This window comes from Geotrypetes seraphini, chromosome 13 (assembly GCF_902459505.1).
Source record: "Geotrypetes seraphini chromosome 13, aGeoSer1.1, whole genome shotgun sequence".
In the NCBI taxonomy this organism is placed as follows: Eukaryota; Metazoa; Chordata; class Amphibia; order Gymnophiona; family Dermophiidae; genus Geotrypetes; species Geotrypetes seraphini.
In genome coordinates, this window is record NC_047096.1 from 16935599 (window position 1) to 16956893 (window position 21295).

At 43.3% G+C, this 21295-nt stretch overlaps 1 protein-coding gene across 2 annotated transcripts in view; it reads right to left on the bottom strand.

Annotated features, from left to right (window-relative positions):
- Positions 1-21295, bottom strand: part of CELSR2 (cadherin EGF LAG seven-pass G-type receptor 2) — a 198897-nt gene that overhangs the window by 3184 nt on the left and 174418 nt on the right. Inside the window, exons 27-34 of one of the 2 annotated variants that reach the window (XM_033918033.1) lie at positions 19925-20004; positions 17960-18086; positions 16487-16609; positions 13616-13746; positions 11776-11864; positions 8930-9097; positions 6100-6330; positions 541-790 (exon numbers count right to left, since the gene is read on the bottom strand). In XM_033918033.1, coding sequence (XP_033773924.1) covers positions 541-790; positions 6100-6330; positions 8930-9097; positions 11776-11864; positions 13616-13746; positions 16487-16609; positions 17960-18086; positions 19925-20004 — 1199 coding nt within the window. Of the gene's footprint in view, positions 1-540; positions 791-6099; positions 6334-8929; positions 9098-11775; positions 11865-13615; positions 13747-16486; positions 16610-17959; positions 18087-19924; positions 20005-21295 lie in introns of both variants that reach the window. The other variant, XM_033918032.1, reaches the window with a different exon arrangement.

Below are 21295 nucleotides of genomic sequence, written 5' to 3' on the forward strand. Positions count from 1 at the left end.
GGTGTGAGACATGACAAATACTGGCCTCACTCCATTAGAGCTCTCCCAGGGAACTGAATCTTCCTGAACTTCAGGTGGGGGGGGGCGATGTTACCAGATGAATGCACAACCAGATGGTGGGGGCGTAATAATGAAGGCACCTTGATAAGAGCAATATGGGAAAACATAAAGAAAGCAAGCATGTATTAAAGGATGAAAAAAAAGGGGGGGGGAGGGGGCAGAGGAGTGCTGAAAAGGACAGCGCTGAAATGAAGAGGATATATATTAGAGCCAAACTACTACTGGACTGCAGGATGCGAGAGACAGAAGGGATAATTTCACAAGGAACCACCTAGTTTTAAGGGCTATGAGCCTGCGCAAATGCCAGTATTTTAGTCCTTTACACATGTAAATGACTTCTTATAAAAATACCAATTAGTGTGAAAGTGTCGCATGTAAGTATCATGACACACTTCCTTCTGCTGGTTATATCTATGTATATGCAGCCCAGGGCACTATAGTTGTATTGACTCACCCCAGGGGTGGTTTAGCTGTACTCACTCAGAGCCTGAGGAATCCTCATCCACTGTCCCTGCCTTGATGCTCATGGGAACTGGAGTTACACCGTTCAGCTGCTCCTGTAGCGTCTGTCTGGGTTTCGGAGCACTGTTGACACACCAGTTCCCGTCAGTCCCTGAAGACTCCCGAGGAGAGGCCGTCCCTGGCCTATGGCTGGACAGCTCGTTGTGGATTCGGTTGATACTGTTCTTCTCTGTAACAGTTGGCAGGCCCTTCTTCTTTTTCAGGATTCCTGTGGAAGACACCAGCATCATTCAAAGAGGTGCAGAAGTCAAAATACAAAAGAATATTTTGGTTGTTACCACCTTTTTTAATTCTAGCATCATGAAGATAGAAGCACCTGCCAGTGATTGGTGAATGGCATCAAAGAACCTGAGGCAAAGTCCTTATGCCATCTTTGATCACTAGTCAAAGTACTTCTGAGTGATATTCCTAAAATAGGAATATCAAAATCATAGTTTGAAGAGGCATAAAAAGACAATGCCCCCCCCCCCAAATGCTCAAGGTGCTGGTTCTATTGGGCCCCACTCCCTCATCGTGAATTTGTCCTCCCTAACCCTTACTCCCCAAACTATTTATTAGGATTTATTTACTCCCTTTATGAAGAAATTTGCCAAGGTGGTGTACATCAAGAATAAGGCCAGTAATAGATTATTATAATGATTAAGGTTAATTATTATTTATTATTCTTTTTCCTTATGTGACAATTTGAAGGAGTGGGAGGGGGATACAATAATGTAAATAAATATTTGCATATTTTAATTGAATAATATACATAGGAAGTATAACATATATGTATAGATATGAATGGGGGTGGGGAAAATTTATGTTGAAATATTTTGTTTTGAAATTTCAAGTGATAATGTAATATGATGAGCTATATTTATTGTACATTTGATGTACATGAAAAAAGGAATAAAGATTTTGGGGAAAAAAAAAAAGAATAAGGTGGACATAGGCAATAGACAATTACAGTTCACATTACTTACGATGTCAGTTCATATATTAGCATTCACTAACAAGAAAGGATGTCCAAATACTATATATCAAAAAACAACATCCAATATTATTCAGCGCTACCTACAGTACCTAAAGAAAAAGGAGAAAAGACCTCAGTGTCTAATTGGGGTTCCAAAAAACTTCCCACATAGACAAGCCAATCTCAAAATCACCACTTTGAGACCAGCAGACACATCCTCGGTCAAAAACTCCAAGATAAGTGGAATTATATTATAAAATAACACAGTCTTTCAATATCATCACTTATCTGAAAATGTAGTGTTCCAAATGTTCTTTGACATAGTGCTGAGACGTGGAAGCAGGAAAAACCCGCACAGTGGAGCATAAGCATACAGCACAGCAGCTAAACAGTCATCACCGCTGGCATAATGTTTCCACAACATCCAACAGGGCTCCCTGTTTCGCAATCAAGCTTCTTCAGGGATTTGAGCGTCAGTTAACCCGCTTCATCTACTATCCATACATTAGAACATAAGAATAGCAATACTGGATCAGACCAATGGTCCATCTAGCCAGGTAGCCCATCCTCACGGTGGCCAACCCAGGTCACTAGTAACTGGCCAAAACCCAAAGAGTAGCAACATTCCATTATCTGAGAGTAAGCAAGATTCTGGAACCCCAAAGAGTGCAACATTCCATGCGGAATCCTAAAGAATAGCAAGATTCCGGAACCCCAAAGAGTATCAACATTCCATGCTACCGATCCAATGCAAGCAGTGGCTTCCCCCATGTCTGTCTCAATAATAGACTATGGACTTTTCCTCCAGGAACTTGTCCAAACCTTTCTTAAAACTCCTAACACAACCTCTGGCAATGCATTCCAGAGCTTAACTTTAAAAGTATTTTCCTGTAACTTCATCAAGTGTCCCCTAATTTTTGACGGAGTGAAAAAACGATCCACTTGTACCCGTTCTATTCTACTCAGGATTTTGTAGACTTCAATCATGTCTCTTTTCCAAGCTGAAGAGCTCTAACCTTTTTAGTCTTTCCTCATATGAGAGGAGTTCCATCCCCTTTATCATCTTGGCCATTCTTCTTTGAACCTTTTCTAGTACCGCCATATCTTTCTTGAGATAAAGAGACCAGAATTGAATGCAATACTCCAGATGAGGTCACACCATGGAGCAATACAGAGGCATTATAACATTCTTAGTCTTGTTAACCATCCCTTTTTTAATAATTCCTAGCATCCTGTTTGCTTTTTTTGGCTGCCGTCACACATTGGGCAGAAGGTTTAATCATATTATCTACAATGACACCCAGATTTTTTCTTGGGTGCTAACCCCCAAAGTGGACCCTAACATCTGATAACTGTGATTTGGGTTATTCTTCCCAATGTGCATCACTTTGCATTTGTCCACATTAAATTTCATCTGCCACTTGGACGCCCAGTTTTCCAATTTCCTAAGATCTACCTGCAATTTTTCACAATTTGCATGCGTTTTAACAACTTTGAACAGTTGAATGTCATTTGCAAATTTAATCACCTCACTCGTCATTCCAATTTCCAGATCATTTATAAATAAGTTAAATAGCACTGGTCCCAGTACAGATCCCTGTGGCACTCCACTGTTACTCTCTTTCATTGAGAAAAATGACCATTTAACCTTACCTTCTGTTTTTGATCTGATAACCAATTCCCAATCCACAATTGAAATTTGCCACCTATCCCATGACATTTTAATTTTCTCAGGAGCCTCTCATGAGGAACTTTGTAAAAACTTTCATTAAAACATCTTAATAGATATAGGTAAGGAATTGCAAATGGACGATTCTCTTGTATTGTGTTGTGTCTTTTGAAAATAAAACCTATTAGTTTTTTTAGTTGCTGTGGTACTTTGTGTGTCTAAGTGCTTTGAAAATGAGCCTCTAAAATCCCTTTACACTGTAATTCCACAGGATGAAGCGCTGGATGTAATTAGATTGTTTCTGAAGTGGAGATTTAGGGCCCCTTTTACAAAGCCGCAGTAGCGAATATTCTGCGGCAAATGCGCCAAAGCCCAGAGGAATTGAATGGTGCATTTGCCATGGGGAAATTGCCACCGAAGCTTTGTAAAAGGAGCCCTTATTGTAGCTCCTGCAAGTGTAGCAATGAAGAATAACTTTTTTCTCCCCTTCAAGGGCCAATATTATCAATACATTTAAGGGGTGGCCATGTGTGAAATTGTTTATGATTTATTTTGAAGACAACTGGGTCTCCTTGGTTTTGAAAATGTCTCCTTGGTTTTCTAATGTTCAGCTGTGGGTACGATTTATAGATGATATTTTTTCTTTGGACATGAACAAGACTTGATGTGAACGTGTTTGTATATTTGAATTCAATCAGGAGAAACAGATCTCATTCCTGGATTTATTAATTTTTAAAAGAAGATGGCTTTTTTACAACAGTGATGCATAGAAAAGACACAGATAAGAACATTTTCTTGCATTATTCTAGCTGTCATCTAGCTTTGAAGAAGAGCCTGCCTTTTTCACAATTCTTAAGATACTAGAGGATTTGTTCTACAACAGAAGAATTTAAATTTCAAGCAAAGATTTTGCTCACAAATGCGAAACTGGGAAAGCATCCAGCCAACTGTGGCTCCTACAAGGCTATTTCCCTTTTGGGCACCGATTATAAGATTTTCGCTAAGATCTTGGCCTCTAGGTTACAGGCATATATGTACAAACTGATTAGAGATGATCAGGTGGGCTTTAAAGGGTAGGCAGACTTATGATTATATCCTTAGACTTATTTTTTTGATTTGGCGGTCTCAACAAGTCACTTCTTGGCTTAGATGCAGAGAAAGTCTCAAAGGGTGTCGTGGCCGTTTTTGCTACGTACTCTGTCGAGGGTGGGAATTGAAGGACATTTTTTTGGCCTGATTCAATCGATCTATAATAAACCTCTGGCAGCATTGTGAATCAATGGGGGATATACAGATAGTTTTGAACTGGCATGGGGTACTAGACAGGAAACCATTTGCTAATTAAATCCGCTCCCAAATAAGCATTGGTGGCATTGAGTTTACAAACCAAATGACTGTTGTTTGCAGACGATGCCATTATGACTCTTACAAACCATGGCGCTTCTCTACCGCCAGTTGCTGAAAGTTTGACTCAGTTTGGGAAGATGTCTGGGTTTAAAATAAATATGGCGAAGTCTGAGAGCCTCAATGTTAATTTGAGCAAACAGGAATGTGCATGGTTACAGTTTCAGTTTCGCTGGGCAACCAAATCAACACGATATCTGGGGGTTCATATTGCAGAACACCCACAGGCCTTATATAAACTTAATTTCCCTCATTTGCTGAAAACCATAGGGACAGATATAGCTCACTGGGAAAACTTGCATATATCTTGGTTTGGACGGGTCCTGGGGGTGAAAATGATGGTGTATTTATTCACGGCCCTCCTCATTGCACTCCCTGATACATTTCTTTGGCAACTGTCTTAAGAGAATTTTTTTTTTTTTCCCTAGCATTTCAAATTTACAATCACTTCAATATATCCATGATAATGAAATTTTAACAATATAACAAGAAATCAAAACATCAGGATAAAATATCATCTTAAGACAGTCCATAATTTGTCAGATTTTGAGGCCTATACTATCCTTTGTCCTTGCCAGAAATTATATGTGGGCAAGAAATTTAAGATCTGCATGAAAGAACATCAAAGTGCATTAAAATGTTGAAAAAAACCTGGAGGCATCTATAGTTGAACATAGTGTGCGATCTAACCACACGTTTGGAGATCCTAGGTGCAGAGCCTGACAGGAAAGAAAGAATAGGACAGGAAAGGCTGAACAAATTGCAGCTATACTCTCTCGAAGAACGTAGGGAGAGGGGAGACATGATTGAGACATTTAAGTATATCACTGGTCGTATCGAGGTGGAAGATGATATTTTCTTTCTTAAAGGACCCTCGGCCACAAGAGGGCATCCGCTGAAAATCAGGGGCGGGAAATTTCATGGCGACACTAGGAAGTTTTTCTTCACAGAAAGAGTGGTTGACCATTGGAACGAGCTCCCAGTGCAGGTGATCATGGCCAGCAGCGTGCCAGATTTTAAGAATAAGTGGGATGCCCACGTCGGATCTCTACGTGGGTAGTGTAAAGGTGATGCCATTAGAGTGCGATCTCTAGGAGGGTAGTTGGGGGGAGGGTTAGTGGAGTGGGCAGACTTGATGGGCTATGGCCCTTTTCTGCCATCATTTTTTTTTTTTCTATGTTTCTATGACACCTCAGGAAGGCAGGAATGTGGATGTCGGGGGGGGGGGGGAGGAGAAGGAAAGAGAGGATTACCGGTTCTTGAATATAAACCCTCAGTTTATTTTCGAGTCAACCTTTTTTCTCCCTTTTTTTTGGGGGGGGAAAGGTTACCTCGGTTTATATTCGTCGGATGGGTTTATATTTGACTATACAGTATGTGGTAACTTTGGTGCCATTTACTGAATCTGGCCCATTGTATCTGTATAGTGCTGCGTACACCCAATAGAGCTACGATAAACACGGCTCTTTGTCCTTTGCTGTTCACGTACCTTTCTGTGGCTGAGCAGCGGGGTTCGGTGTCACTGCTACCGCATTCTCTTTATAATGCACATCTCCATTTTCTGTGGCATCCTCCAGGTGGCTGAGGTTGTCCTTGGACAGCTCAATACTGGCAACTGTCTCCACCTTCAGCTTCTCTGAGCCTGCATGCCCCTCGCTCTCACTGGCTGTGGTCACAAACTCCCCAGGCCAGTATGGCTTCACTTGTGCAGAAAGGTTATCTGCTTGGGATAGTTAGGGAAGGGTAAGAGAAAAATAAGGGATCCCAGTCAAATTAGAAACATTCCCTCACCCTTACTTCAGGGCCTATTTCATTCCAAGTGCTGAAAACTCTATCCTTAATAACATAGGCACAAGCGGTGTCACCCCAGGATCTTTAGAGAAACTTCTCCACAGGGTTTTCAGGGGTTACTGTAATTATTTTGTCTGGGGTTTTGTTTTTTGTTCCCTTTAAACACTGAGGGTTCCTTTTACTAAGGTGCTTTAGGGCCTTAACGCGCGGAATAGCGCATGCTAAATTACCGCGTTTGCTCAATGCTGGCATCATTCTAGAAGCGTTAGGGCCTTAGCACGCGAAATAGCATGCGCTAAATTGCCACACACGCTCAATGATGGCGTTATTCTAGAAGCGTTAGGGCCTTAACACGCAGAATAGCGTGCGCTAAATTGCCACACACGCTCAATGATGGCGTTATTCTAGAAGCGTTAGGGCCTTAGCGCGCAGAATAGCACGCGCTAAATTGCCACACATGCTCAATGCTGGCGTTATTCTAGAAGCGTTAGGGCCTTAAAGCGCGGAATAGCGCGCGCTAAATTGCCACACATGCTCAATGCTGGCGTTATTCTAGAAGCGTTAGGGCCTTAAAGCACGGAATAGCGCGTGCTAAATTGCCACACATGCTCAATACTGGCGTTATTCTAGAAGCGTTAGGGCCTTAGCACGTGGAATAGCGTGCGCTAAATTGCCACACACACTCAATGCTGGCGTTATTCTAGAAGCGTTAGGGCCTTAGCGTGCAGAATACCGTGCGCTAAATTGCCACACACGCTCAATGCTGGCGTTATTCTAGAAGCGTTAGGGCCTTAGCGCGCGGAATATCGTGCGCTAAATTGCCACACACACTCAATGCTGGCGTTATTCTAGAAGCATTAGGGCCTCAGCGCGCAGAATAGCGCGCGCTAAATTGCCACACGCGCTAGACCTTAACGCCAGCATTGTGCTGCTGTTATTCTAGAAGCGTACCGCGCGGTGTAGCGCACGGTAATTTCGTCCGTGCGCTAAAAACGCTAGCGCACCTTAGTAAAAGGAGCCCTGTGTCTCTTCTGCCTCACTTTGACTTATTCATGGCTTTCTCAGTCTGAGGCTCAGCTGCAACTTGAAGCTTATCAGAGCTCTTCGTGTGATTATTATATGAAGAAGACAGATTTCAAGCCTTTCAGCTTAATAACTTAGTTTGGCTGACATAAGCTTCTGTTCCTTCTTTCTTGCCGCACCATATGCCTGGAACAGGCTGCCTGAATCGATACATCATGCTCCAACCCTAGCAGCCTTCAAATCCAAGCTAAAAGCCCACTTTTTTTGAAACTGCCTTCAACTCTTAACTCCCACTCACCGCTGCCAGATATCTAGACCCACTGTATCATTTCCTCTATCATTATCTCCCCAACCCTGAGATGTCCTGTCTATCAAAATTAGATTGCTGGCTCTTCCGAGCAGGGACTGTCTTATATGTCTTGTTTTTTTGTTTGGTTTGAAACATTTTTATTAAGAAGCACTCAGCAAAATCAGCCAAATAAGAGGCGGATACAAATACAAGGTAAAAAAAGAATACAGTACAATACCCAATTCCCAGAGCATATCTGTAAGGGCCACAAAAAAAAAGCAACCAATGGAGACAGGGGAGCTACGTCCAATAAGGGGTACAACAGAAGCCCAACCATGCCCCAAAGACTATCAAAATAGGGGAATGGGAAGAAGAGGCGAGTTTACTCCCATAATTTTATTTTAAATATTGTATGTTAAATGTACAGCACTGCGTACGCCTTTCAGCACTATAAAAATGATAAATAATAACGTGTTTCCCTGAAAAAAAGACCTACCCCAAAAATAAGCCTTAGCAGGATTTTCGGGGTAGGTCTTAATATAAGCCCTTCCTCAAAAATAAGCCCTAGTCCTGGGATTCACCGGCAGTTTCTCTTCCCTCCCATGAATTCACTCTGCCGCGTTACTGATGGAATTTGCGGGGTGAATTCACGGGTGGAAAAGGCCGAAGCAGCCTGTTTAGAGTGCTGCCAGCCCGACGCTGCTTAGGGAGGTATGTAGGGCTCGCTCGCGGTCAGCGGGGTTCAGATGGTAGGGAGGGAAGGATGGGGGTTCAGCTGAGTGGCGGGGGGGTGGTGCTCACTCAAGGGTTCTGCTTCACAAGGGATGGGAGGGAGGGAAGGGAAGCTGGGTAAGGGTCCTGCTGCATGAGGGATGGGAGGAAAGAGGCTGCACATGTGGGGGAGAGAAAGGAAAGAGGAAGAATTGGGGTGAAGGAGAGGAAGGGAGAGATGATCATGTGCATACCTTGAAAATAAGACCTAGTGCATTTTTTGGGCCTAAAATTAATATAAGGCACTGTCTTATTTTCGGGGTAACACGGTAGTAGTACTGTCAGGACTCCCATCTTCACATTTTTTTTGGGGGGGGGGAGGGAGGGGGACAAGAGCCCCAGGATATGTGGCAAACTGTTAGTGACCTGTGCTGGAATGCTTTCTAAATCTTTTAACATGCTGTGGAGATGCTCCTGATTCATTAACTTTAGGCACGGCAAGTACCTTTTGGGGTGCTGTGCGTTTGTTTCTCATTGGGACATAAAAGGTTTTCCCAGCAGGGCTCCCCCACAAATTCTTCATCCTCATCACTGTCCGAGGAATGAGTTGAGGCATATGAACCGCTCTGGTCATCCTCCAAGGACAAGTCACTGTCCGAGTCTGTGTCGTGCTCTGAGGAACAAACAAGACAAAATGGAGAAATTAATAGGATGGTTGGAAAGGTTTCAGGTTTATTTAAAAATTTGATATACCGCCTTATCAAAATTCAAAGATCTAAAGGCGAAAAAACAGTGTGACAAGGCAGTGGCTGCTGCCAGAAGGATTCTGGGCTGTATAAAGAGAGGCCTAGTCAGTAGAAGGAAGAAGGTGTTGATGCCCCTGTACAGGTCATTGGTGAGGCCCCACTTGGAGTATTGTGTTCAGTTTTGGAGACCGTATCTGGCGAAAGACGTAAGAAGACTTGAGGCGGTCCAGAGGAGGGCAACGAAAATGATAGGAGGCTTGCGCCAGAAGACGTATGAAGAGAGACTGGAAGCCCTGAATATGTATACCCTAGAGGAAAGGAGAGACAGGGGAGATATGATTCAGACGTTCAAATACTTAAAGGGTATTAACGTAGAACAAAATCTTTTCCAGAGAAAGTAGATTCAGGGGCAATGTTAGGAAATTCTACTTTACGGAGAGGGTGGTGGATGCCTGGAATGCGCTCCCGAGAGAGGTGGTGGAGAGTAAAACTGTGACTGAGTTCAAAGAAGCATGGGATGAACACAGAAGATTTAGAATCAGAAAATAATATTAAAGATGGAACTAGGCCAGTTACTGGGCAGACTTGTACGGTCTGCGTCTATGTATGGCCGTTTGGAGGAGGATGGGCAGGGGAGGGCTTCAATGGCTGGGAGGGTGTAGATGGGCTGGAGTAAGTCTTAACAGAGAATTCGGCAGTTGGAACCCAAGCACAGTACCGGGTAAAGCTTTGGATTCTCGCCCAGAAATAGCTAAGAAGAAAAAAAAAAAAAAAATTTAAATTGAATCAGGTTGGGCAGACTGGATGGACCATTCGGGTCTTTATCTGCCATCATCTACTATGTTACTATGTTACTATATGTTTTACATAATACATAAAAACAAAGAGTAGAAAGGCATACATTAAAAACAAATTATAATTATTAAAACAGACAGTCAAACACATAGATGAACATTAACTTACTGAAACAAAATGAAAAAGGATAGAAATACATTTGTGTAATGAAAAAGAGAGGGAGAAGGATCAAAACAAAAGGGAGGGAACATAAAATAAATAATCTAGCACTTTGTAGAAAAGATTAAAATGAATAAGAAAAGCAGTTTGGAAGGCACATTAGTGACTCACATGACCATTCTCTAGGAACAAGAGCAACAGCTCAGCTCATGCCAAGGCCACTGAACAAAACTGTTAGAATGCTACAAGCGCACTGTTCCCGTCTAGACGGGATGGATTTCAAATTCTAACTAAAAGCAAAACGCCCCAGTCCTTGGCATGAAAGGCTCTCTATCTGGTTTTCCATTCCTCTCACCCCTCCATCATATCCCTATATCCATCTCTCCACAAGCCCTCCAATCCGAGAGGTTAATGGCTTTGATTTCCTGCACTTATCCTCTAAACCAGTATTCTTTTGTCACCTATGGACCGGCGGAAATAAAATCATTATTTTGTAGACCGGCAGTTGAAGAACACTGGGCTAAGTTGTGCCCATCCCCACCCAATCTCCGCCCCTGACCCCATAATAGTACTAATTGTAACACCATTTTTTCCATCCATTTTTCATATATACACACACACAATATAATCGTATTAACAACACATGATGGTTAACCACAAAATTAAAATAAACAAAGCACACTGTCTGCTTTTCAACATTCATTCCTACCAGAAAACAGATAACCCCATGCAAATGCAGGACCAAAAACTAAAAGTACTAATATTCACAAAGAAACCCTAAGATGCAAGACTCTGCAAGCAGTACAACCCCAGAGGAAAAGAAACAAATGCATTTCTTCCTGAACAGACAGCAGATGTAAATCAATCACTAAATAAAAGCATTCCCCATACCACTGTTGTCTCTCTCCCTCCATGCTGTGCCTTGCCTTCTGGCCTGCCCCCGGTGTTATCTTTGGGCAGGTCCACGGTGCGATCAACGCAGTGTCTTCGGGCCGGCTCCCTGAGTGCTGCAGTGCACAAAGCTGTGGGCAACGGCTTCTCGCACGCATCCCGCACCTCATCTGGAAGCCTTCCCTCTGATGTTGCGACGTCAGAGAAGGCTTCTGGTTCAGGCGCAGGACGCGCGTAGGAGCCTTTTCCCATGGCTCTGTGCTCTGCAACACTCAGGGAGCCAGCCCGAAGATGCCGCGTTGATCGCACTGTGGACTGGCGGCTAAAGAACACTGTCTGGGCCCAATGGAAGTGCTGGCCCTGTGGACTGTCAGAAAATTTCTGCGGACTGGCACCGGTCCACGGACCGGCGGTTGAAGAACACTGCTCTAAACCCTCCAGCCCTAAAGGTGAGAGGTACTGTATCCTTAAGAAAATTGCAAGAATAATCCAGAATCATTGGTAGTATAATTTATATTTATTTATTTTAAAAACTTATATATTTTATATTTAAATAAGTTTTAATGCTCTGGGTTAATTTCAATTTTTGTTTTAGAGGCAGTTATGGTTTAATTAGAAGTTGCTGTTTTACTTTACTTTTTAAATTAAGTTTATTTTTTATATTAACCAACTAGGCTGAATTGTGACGGTAATTTCTCAGTCTAGGGCTGATATATAATCTGGTGATGGAGCTGAAGAGGGCAACACAGCTTTTTCTTACCTCCTTGTTGATCCTTAGCCTCAAGGAACACAGTGTTGGGTTCTGCCATCCCTAGCTGACCATGGCTGTTGTTCAAACCAGAATCCTCTCTGGAGAAACAATGGGACACATTACTTTTCTAGAAAAGAATATAAGCACAGATTCTGAGCAGACAACGAAGAGAGGGGAACTAATGAACCCAACACATAGCGTCAAAAAAAAGCATCACAGGCCTACAAGTATGGAGTCTGTCCTAGGGGAAAACACCCTCCAGGGATTCAAGATAAAGTTAGACAAGTTCCTGCTGAACCAGAACGTACGCAGGTAAGGCTAGACTCAGAGCACTGGTCTTTGACCTAGGGACCACCGCGTGAGCAGACTGCTGGGCACGATGAACCACTGGTCTGACCCAGCAGCGGCAATTCTTATGTAACAACTTTTTACTGATGGACCCAACATGGTTCTTGTTTCAGCTGCATCAGGGGTTTATACAGAGCAACAGTGTCATGCACGTAATCAGTATTTTTATGATTAATTTTTGATATGGAAAAAAATGTTATTAACTGTATGTATTAATTGTGGTTTACTGAGATTGGATTGTTTGTTTTTATTAGAATTGCTATTAGAATTATTATTATGGAGATATTGATTAGTATTTTAGGAAAAAAAAATTTAACTTTTGCTTTTACTCTTTTCTATCCTAGTTTTAAACGGAGTTCGTTTCTTGATGAATGTGTATTATATATTGTACACCGCTTTTTTAGGCTGTTATGCGGTATAGAAAGTTTTTTAAAATAAACATATTAATAATAATAAACTAATCGTCAAAGACAAACATGCATAATCAGTAGCTTAGTAAGGTGGGGTGAGAGGGGTGGTCCACCCGGGTGCCATGTTGGTGGGGGAGCCGACACCCTGTCTCCTCTCCATCCCCAGCCTCTTCCCATTCCTCCCCTCCACATGTGCGCCCCCCTTTCTTCCCCCATACCTCTAGTTGAAGTCGTTGTTTGCAGCGGTCAACAGCGTGCTCTTCGCGGCCCCGCCAGCTTTCCCGTTGACGTCACTTCTGCGAGGAGCACGTTGTTGACTGCCCTGAGCAACAACTTCAACTAGATGTACAAGGGAAGGGGGGAGCGTTCAGGGAAGGAGCGGAGGGGCGGATTCGAGGGCAGGGGAGGGGCACCGCCTCTCACCCTCACTATGCCACTGTGCATAATACATGCATGTTGGAAACAGTAAGATGTTACAAAGTGATGGAAAAAGTGATGATCGATCACTGTTTTCATCACGTATGCACCAAAAAACACTGTGTCGGGTCCATCAATAAAAAGTTGTTCATAAGCGAAGGCCTATGGCGCTTTATTTTAATGAACACACAGATTCTGAGGAATATCTAATAATTGCAATTTCTTCCACTGCTGTTTGAAAGTAGCACAGTAGGGAAACATTGGATCAATCAAATCACATGACTGTCAGTAAGCCAATCAGATACCAGATCTTTTTTACGTATGCTTCTGAGCTATAGAAATCCTGCTGTCCAAGGCTGAACAAGTACGTAAGGTACAAATATATGAATCTGACAAGAAACGGTGAAATTGCATAGGACAGCAGACGGAGCCTTCAAGGTTCAAGCTCCCTACATCAGGTCGATTCAGTTTTCTGCCTTTGCACCTGAATTCTGAATATCCTCCTTATCCACTCCAGTTCCATCAGAAGGTTTAACCACTCTAGGTCATCGGAAAACTCTTCCAATAGCTTTTATACTTTGGAGGGAAATAGGGGGGGGGAAGGGGTGTTGCTCCAAAAAACAGACTTCACATTGCAGATACTGTTCACAGCCCCAGACGTGAGGAGATCTTACCTGAGCACAAACGGGATGTAACTGTGCTGACTCTTCCCGGAGTGGACTGTGCTGTGCAGGGACCCCATGGAGTCTCTGAAGGGCATGTGGTAAAGTCGGCCATCCACATATGTGTCGTTGCAGTTGTAGGACTGTGAGGGAATAGGAAAAGGGAATTAGCTGCGATTGTGAAGGAAAAGAGAGCCTAGTACAGCCAGGGCTGGAAGTCTAGGTATGCAACAGGGTAAAAAAACCAGGACTACATCAAGCTGATGCCTTTGAGCAATATTAAAGGGGTAATTATGTAACAATGCACCTATATACAGGCGTCGATAGGGCACTTGATTGACGTGGAGATGTCTTTGTCACCTCATGTCTCCCAGTCTTTTGGAAAGGTCGATTGTGGCTGGTTTCAAAGTCACTAGAAACTGAACTATTCATAATACGGGCAGTTTAATTCTGACAAGATCTTATTTTTATTTAACTACTCTTTTGTTTTATTTTTACTTTTGTTATTTTGGGGGGGTTTCCCTTTGGTCTTCTTTTTTTGTACTCTCAGTGCCAGCCTTACCTGGTGGTCTAGTGGGCTTTCAGGGTAGGAGCAATCTTCTTACGCTCCTGCCCCGTGCGGATCGCCAATAGGAAATGGCTGCCATGAGCTCCCGTAGTAGTCTCGAGGGAGAAGTGTAACCACATACGTAGGTCCGCATAAAAGTCAGTCCTGTCTTTTTGCAGTGCCTCATAGCTGGTGAAGTGCTAAATATTTCAAATTAACCAGCTATGTTGGCACTGACTCTGTAAACTCAGAAATTCAATGCCAGAGCCCAGACATGACCCGGCATTGAATTTCCAAAGGTAAAAACTAGCGATGGTCAACAAAACGCTGATCACTGCCGACTGATCAAGCCTTAAGATGCAATTGGTTAATGCACTGGATGATTTTTTTAAAAAAATCAGCGAGGTTCATATTCAAAGGCATTTAAGCAGTTAATTTAAGATGTTAACTGGATCAATCCCTTGGTTTTTAAAAACTCCTCTTACCTGGTAGGCCACTTGAATTTTGGACAGACAACTAGATTTATGGTCAAAATAGATACAAGTAACTTTAGGAGGGAAACAGGCATGCTGACGACAGGGCCATCCCGAGGGCTGGTCAACTGTATCACATGGGGCGCAAAGCAAATGGAGGAGCAAAACTGTTCCCCGTCCATTGTCTCTCCTGCAGTGACCACAGCAGGGGCACTAAGGGACACATCGCACAGGGCTCAGGATGCTCCTGGCCGAAAGCAGGCCAAAAGTCTACCTTGACAGAACGTAGAGTATATTCTGTTATCACATAAACTTATGTGCTTAACCCTGACTTCAGATAAAATATCCACATATCTTTAACCTGCTATGACATAGACTTAACCGTATACGTCACTGAATATTCAGTTAACTTTATCTGAATATCCTGGAAAAATAACGTTCCCAATATATTTTTGGAATGCACAAAGCTGAAAACTTGATATGAGTAGGCTGGAAATTGAGAGGACATTTCAGGGGAAATTCTGTAAATGGCGTCTGACAAGATAGGCACTTATAATATAGGCGTTCTCTTGTCAATCACACTTAGGCGCTGATTACAGAATCACTCCTAACTTAAAAGATAGGCACCTGTAATGTAGGCCAGGATTTTTGAGGCCTACATTATAGGCACCTAAGTCCTTTAGAGCAGTGTTCTTCAACCTTTTTACACCTATGGATCAGCAGAAATAAAATAATTATTTTGTGGACCGGCGGTTGAAGAACATTGGATTAAGTCGTGGGCCAGACCCTGCCCATCTCCACCCTAGACCCCGCCCCCATAATAGTACTAATTGTAACATTATTTTTTCCATTCATTTTTCACAGATACACAATATAATCTTATTAACAACACATAATTGTTAATCACAAAATTAAACTACACAAAGCACACTGACAGCAGATGTAAAGTCTCAAAATTGACATAATTCAATCATTAAATTCAAAAATAAAATCATTCCCCCCTACCTTTGTTGTCTCCCTCCCTCCATGCTATGCCTTACTTTCTGGCCTGCTCCCGCCTGGCCATTTTATGCCGCCCCCCGGTGTTATCTTCAGGCCGGCTCCCTTTTCCTTACTGATGCAGTGCACAAAGCTGCGGGCAGCGGCTCCTTACGTGTCCCGTGCCTCATCTGGAAGCCTTCCCTCTGACGTTGCAACGTCAGAGAGAAGCTTCCGGTTCAGGCGCAGGATGTCCGTAGGAGCCACTGCCCGTGGCTTTGTGCACTGAATCAGTTAGGAAGAGGGAGCTGGCTCGAAGGTAACGCCACATCGATCGCACCGTGGACTGGCGGTTGAAGAACACTGTTTTAGGTTTGATGCACATGCTGGCCCTGTGGACCGGCAGGAAATTTCTGTGGACCGGCACCGGTCCATGGACCGGTAGTTGAAGAACACTGCTTTAGAGAATTACTCCTAGTGGGACCTGAGTCCTTCTCCACCTCTAAACATGCCTACTTGCGATAGGTGCTTATCTGTTGCAAAATTGTACCCAAGAAGATTGGTGCCTATCGCCCAATTAATTGTTATTTTAATTATGAGCTTGTTAAAGCTCATAATTGAAGCTAATTTACTGATTAAGGGCTCCTTTTATCAAGGCGCGCTACGGGGGTTAGCGCGTCGGACATTTCCTCCCGCGCTAATCCCCGCGGCAGCCTGAAATCCTACCGCCTCATCAGTGGAGGCGTTAGGTACTAGCGCGGCAGGCGGTTTAACGCGTGGCCTTCCGCGCGTTAAACCGCTACCGTGCCTTCGTAAAAAGGACCCCTAAGTATCGATTTTGGTGCCTCTTATAGAATTCCCCCCCTTCTCGTCTCAGACACTCACAGAGGTCAGGGTGGATTTGGTAGTGACAGCGGGATCGCTGCGGTGTTTCTTGCTGAAGGTGAACTTCAGAGCTTTCCTGACATCTTTGCTGAAGATGATGCAGAAGACAAAGATAAGGGGACCCTTATGACAGAGAAAGAAAGAAAATGTTAAAAATCTTGATTCCGCACCGATTGAGACGAGGGCTGGTGTAAGGTCAAATGCGTTTGTATGCTCTCAGCTGCAGAATGAAACAGAGCAAGGCCCAGTTCCCTCACCCTGAGAGCTGCTCTGGGCTGTTGGCTCAGGAAAATGGGTGGCATTTGGGGCATTGCATACTTCATTTTGCAATCTCTACATCTAATTCCTTCGTTTTTTCCCCCCACATGCATGCAAGGAGCCTCCCTTCTTAGCAGTGGTCCGACAATAAGTTTCAAACGGGAAACTCCAAGCAGACCTTCCCTTTCAAAACCTACTTGCAGACCCACCGGTATCAAGCACAAAATAATCGGAGGCTATGTTCTCTCTAAACAGAGTGATGGGCAATCGACGGTCACAAAAATACTGGCCCAACCCGACTCGACTTTCAACCAAAATTAAACTAAATTTTATTAAAATTTGGGAGCCATTAACGTCTTTTTGTCATGATTAAATGACATTTTTCTATTAGTCATACACCATATAGTATTGGGAGGGGGGAGGGATACAAATATAGGTTTCTTATTATGAATGAAGGGCTTTGAGGGAGGGTGGGGAGAGGGTTACATTTGTATGTTTAGATTATAATGATAAGATATGCAAGTGCTCTGATTAATTGTGTTTATTATGATTATTGTACACTTGATGAAAGTTTTAAAAATGAATAAAGACTTATAAAAAAATAAAAACAACAACCCAAAATTAAACTAAACAAAATTAAATCTATTACCATACGTGTTATAGTTTTTTGTGCTATATACAGAAATGCATTGCTAATACTGGTATCAAAAACTGTTGTTGTTTTTAATTCGTTGCTCACAGAAAAAAAAAAAAAAATTTTAGAAACATCCGGCTACTCCTTCAAGGGAGTATTGACTGTAGGGCTACACATTTTCATCTTGTAAATTAATTTGTGTGACAAAAGACAAGCAAGTACCAGTATGTAGTGCCCGAGGGTCAGTTCAGCTGAAGTAACACTCACAGCCTTTAGGGCTACATGTTCAGCTCAGCTAATTACTAGCAATGATAACCTGCAGGGCCTGAGGATCAGCCCAGCAAATTAGTGATGCTCACAGCCTGCATTTCATCAAGTGCTAGCATTTAATTTTCCTTCTAGGTGTTTGCATTGGTGATGAACAAACTGTATGTATTACAACTCTACAAAAATAATCCCTGAAAACAAGAACAAAAGGTTATACCGCAAAGCCCAAGACTAAACTCTCAAACCTTACAAACAGACTAACCATTAAGGGATCCTTCCAGCCCCCTAGCCCACAAGAGAGAGCATTATGATACCTGGATGCAGCTGGCCCCTGCAAAGAGGTAGTGAAACAGGTTTGAGTCACTGTTGACTGACAGTAGGCCCAGAAGCCAGGTGGTGGTGACTGACAGCAACACAATAATGGCAGTTCTCAACCCAGAGCTGTGAGGGGGTGAGAAAGACAAGAGCCGATGTTGAGGTCTCTGACAGACTGCTAAGTATTTTTCAGGAACAGAGCACTGTATCAATGACCTTACTACTGCTAATATGATTTGCTATCATAAGTCCATAAGACACAGTGCTGTACACATCATATAAATCAGGGATCTCAAAGTCCCTCCTTGAGGGCCGCAATCCAGTCGGGTTTTCAGGATTTCCCCAATGAATATGCATTGATGGACCAAGTGCTGTACACATCATATGAAGGCACTTTCTTTGTCCCTTGTGGATTCACAATCTAAGCCTCAGTATGGTGAGAACACTACAAGGAAAGTTATAAACTATCCAGGAAGGTAACCCAGTCTTTGGTCCCATCAGGTTTTCAGGATATCCACAATAAATATGTATGAGATAGATTTACATACTGTGGAGGCAGTGCATGCAAATCTATCATATGTATATTCACTCTGGATATCCTGAAAACCTGATGGGACCACGTGTGCTTCAAGGACTGGGTTGAGAAGCACTGCTTTATAAGATGTGTGTATTTAGAGCAGTGTTTCTCAACTCGGTCCCCTTGCCAGTCAGGTTTTCAAGATATCCACAAAGAACATGCATGAAATGCATTTGCATTTAATGGAGGCAGTATATGCAAATCAAGTTTATGCAAATTCAATGTGGATATCCTGAAAACCTGACTGGCAAGAGGGTGCTCCAGGACCGAGTTGAGAAACACTGATTTAGAGAACAGCACCTAGGTTCACTTTTGCTGCTATTCTGCACAATTAGACACATAACTAGCACATAACTGGCCCTGGTTTCTAAATTCTCTGACGCTTATTGCTCTTCCCTTCCCTAACGTTTTCCCCTTATATGTTCTTTACTATTTTAAATTGTAATTCTGCACCTACCCCTTCCTTCTGTATCAATTAATTTTGTCCTGTCAGTCATATTTATATAATTTGTTCCCCTTTGATTATTGTATCTCAATATTTTTATCTTTAGTTCATTGCTTAGAAGTTGATATAAGCGATTAATCAAATACATATTAAACTTGAAAACTTGGAAACATAGCCGTTAGTGCTGTTTTACAGAAACCCCCCCCCCCCCCCATGTATTGTTAGTCCAAGGAGTCTCAACCCAGTCCTGGAGTCACACCAGTGGCGTAGCGAGGGTGAGAGGCACCCATGGTGGTGCCCCTCCTCTGCCCTTTTCTCTCCCACGGATGCACACCCTGCACCTCTTTTAACTTCCCCAGTGCGAGCAGCTTCACCGACTCACTGCCCGTGTTGTCATCGGCTCTCCCTCTGACGTCACTTCCTAGAGGCGGGACCTGGAAGTGACATCAGAGGGAGAGCCAACGCTGGTGCGAGCAGCAGGTTGGAGTTGCTGCTTGTGCTGGCGAAGAGACAGAGGTACGGTGGGAGGAAGTGAAGGTGCACATGCAGCGAGGGGGAGGAGTGGGAAGGAGCGGCAGAGGGAGGTGGAGAAGAGGAGGGGTGCCAGGTCCCTACCAAGACAGTGCCCGGGACGGACCCCCACCCCCCTTACTCCGCCACTGAGTCACACCCAGCCAGTCAGGTTTTCAAAGATACCCATAATGAATATGCATTAAATAGATTTGCATACAATGGAGGTAATGCATGCAAATTTATCTCATGCATATTCATTGAGGGTATCCTGAAAAAACAACTGGCTGTGTGTGCCCCGAGACCTGGATTAAGAACCTTTTTGTTAGCTCAATAAAAAGGTATCATTTTTGTTTCTTTTTAAAATTATTATTATTCCTATTTCTTAGGCTTCTGAATGCTTGTCTTTTTCTCCCGGCCTGTGGTACTCACACTGTGCCCTTCTTCTCAAAGCCCCGGTGATGCGCTGTGCATGATGCCTTGGCCGCCAAAATGTAAAGAAAGACACTAACCTGTAGAGAAGGGAGAAATAGCAAGGAGTCGCCTATGAGTGCCGCTTGCACACAATTCATGCCGCAATGCAGTCCGAGACCAAGAACACGTGGCAGAAAGATACAGAAATTTATCCTATCATTTGGAGGGGCCATAGGCTTGATCAAAAAGAACTTCCATTGAATAATCTGCCTATACATGTGACTTCTTATGAACTCCAGAAAGATGCTCTCTTTGGCATAATGCAAGGACTATGGTGAGCGCTAGTAGAAATAGGAATGAGATCATACTCCACACCCTAGCTTAGGAGTAGGGTTTCATTCCTGTCAATGGTATGTGCAAAACTAACCAGTGATTACAGCTACAGCCTGAAGTTGTGAGTTCAAATCCCTCGTAGCTTCTTGTGACCCTGGGCAAGTCACTTAATCCCCACTGCCCCAGGTACATTAGATAGAGTGGGAGCCCACCGGGACAGATAGGGAAAAATACTTGAGTACCTGAAGGTAAAACCACTTAGGCTATTAAGTGGTATTTAAATACTAAAAATTAATAAATAAAATAACCTATTTGGAAAAATTTGCCCATAAGACAAGCTATTGTTTGTTTTTTTAATGCTGATTGGCACATGACCAAAGTTAATATGACTGATGCCTGGCCTGTACCAAAGTGGGTGCAGGACCTGGGGCAAATGAGTCTGTGCACGGCTAGCTCTTTGTGCTGTGATATTCTCCGGGTCTGTCCGTCCCCCCACCCCCTCCCAATCCAGTGTTATCTTCTTCCATGGTCCTTCTTGCCTGGATCTGTCTCCTTCTCTACTGACCTTCAATCTAAAATCTGAATGCATTGGTGCTAGTGAGATCTGCAGGAATATGGGGATCCACTCTGTATAGACTACAGACTAAAGCTAACAGAGAAGGCAGGCACAAGCAAGAAGCACCATTCTACTCCTGCCAGTAGGGGGAGACAAAACCAAAGATTGAAGGTAAAATATGCACGAGGAGAGCTAGGGAGGAGCAAGGCTTTGAACACTCACATGGGGTGGTAAAAGCGGTTTGCGCCTGTTCCCGCCATAAACCAGCTGCAATTTTTCCCGTTCTCGCAGATTTCCCGCAGTTTGCTGCAGTTTACCATGGGAATCCATCCCAGTGCCATTCTCTACTCTGAAACACTCATCTTTGATTCACATCATACTTCAAAGCAAAGCCTACATCGCTCACAATGATCTACAGTACTCCCCCGAAATTCGCAGGGGTTCCGTTTCAGGAACCCCCCGAATTCTGAAAAACCGTCAATGCGGTTTTTTGTCTGTAC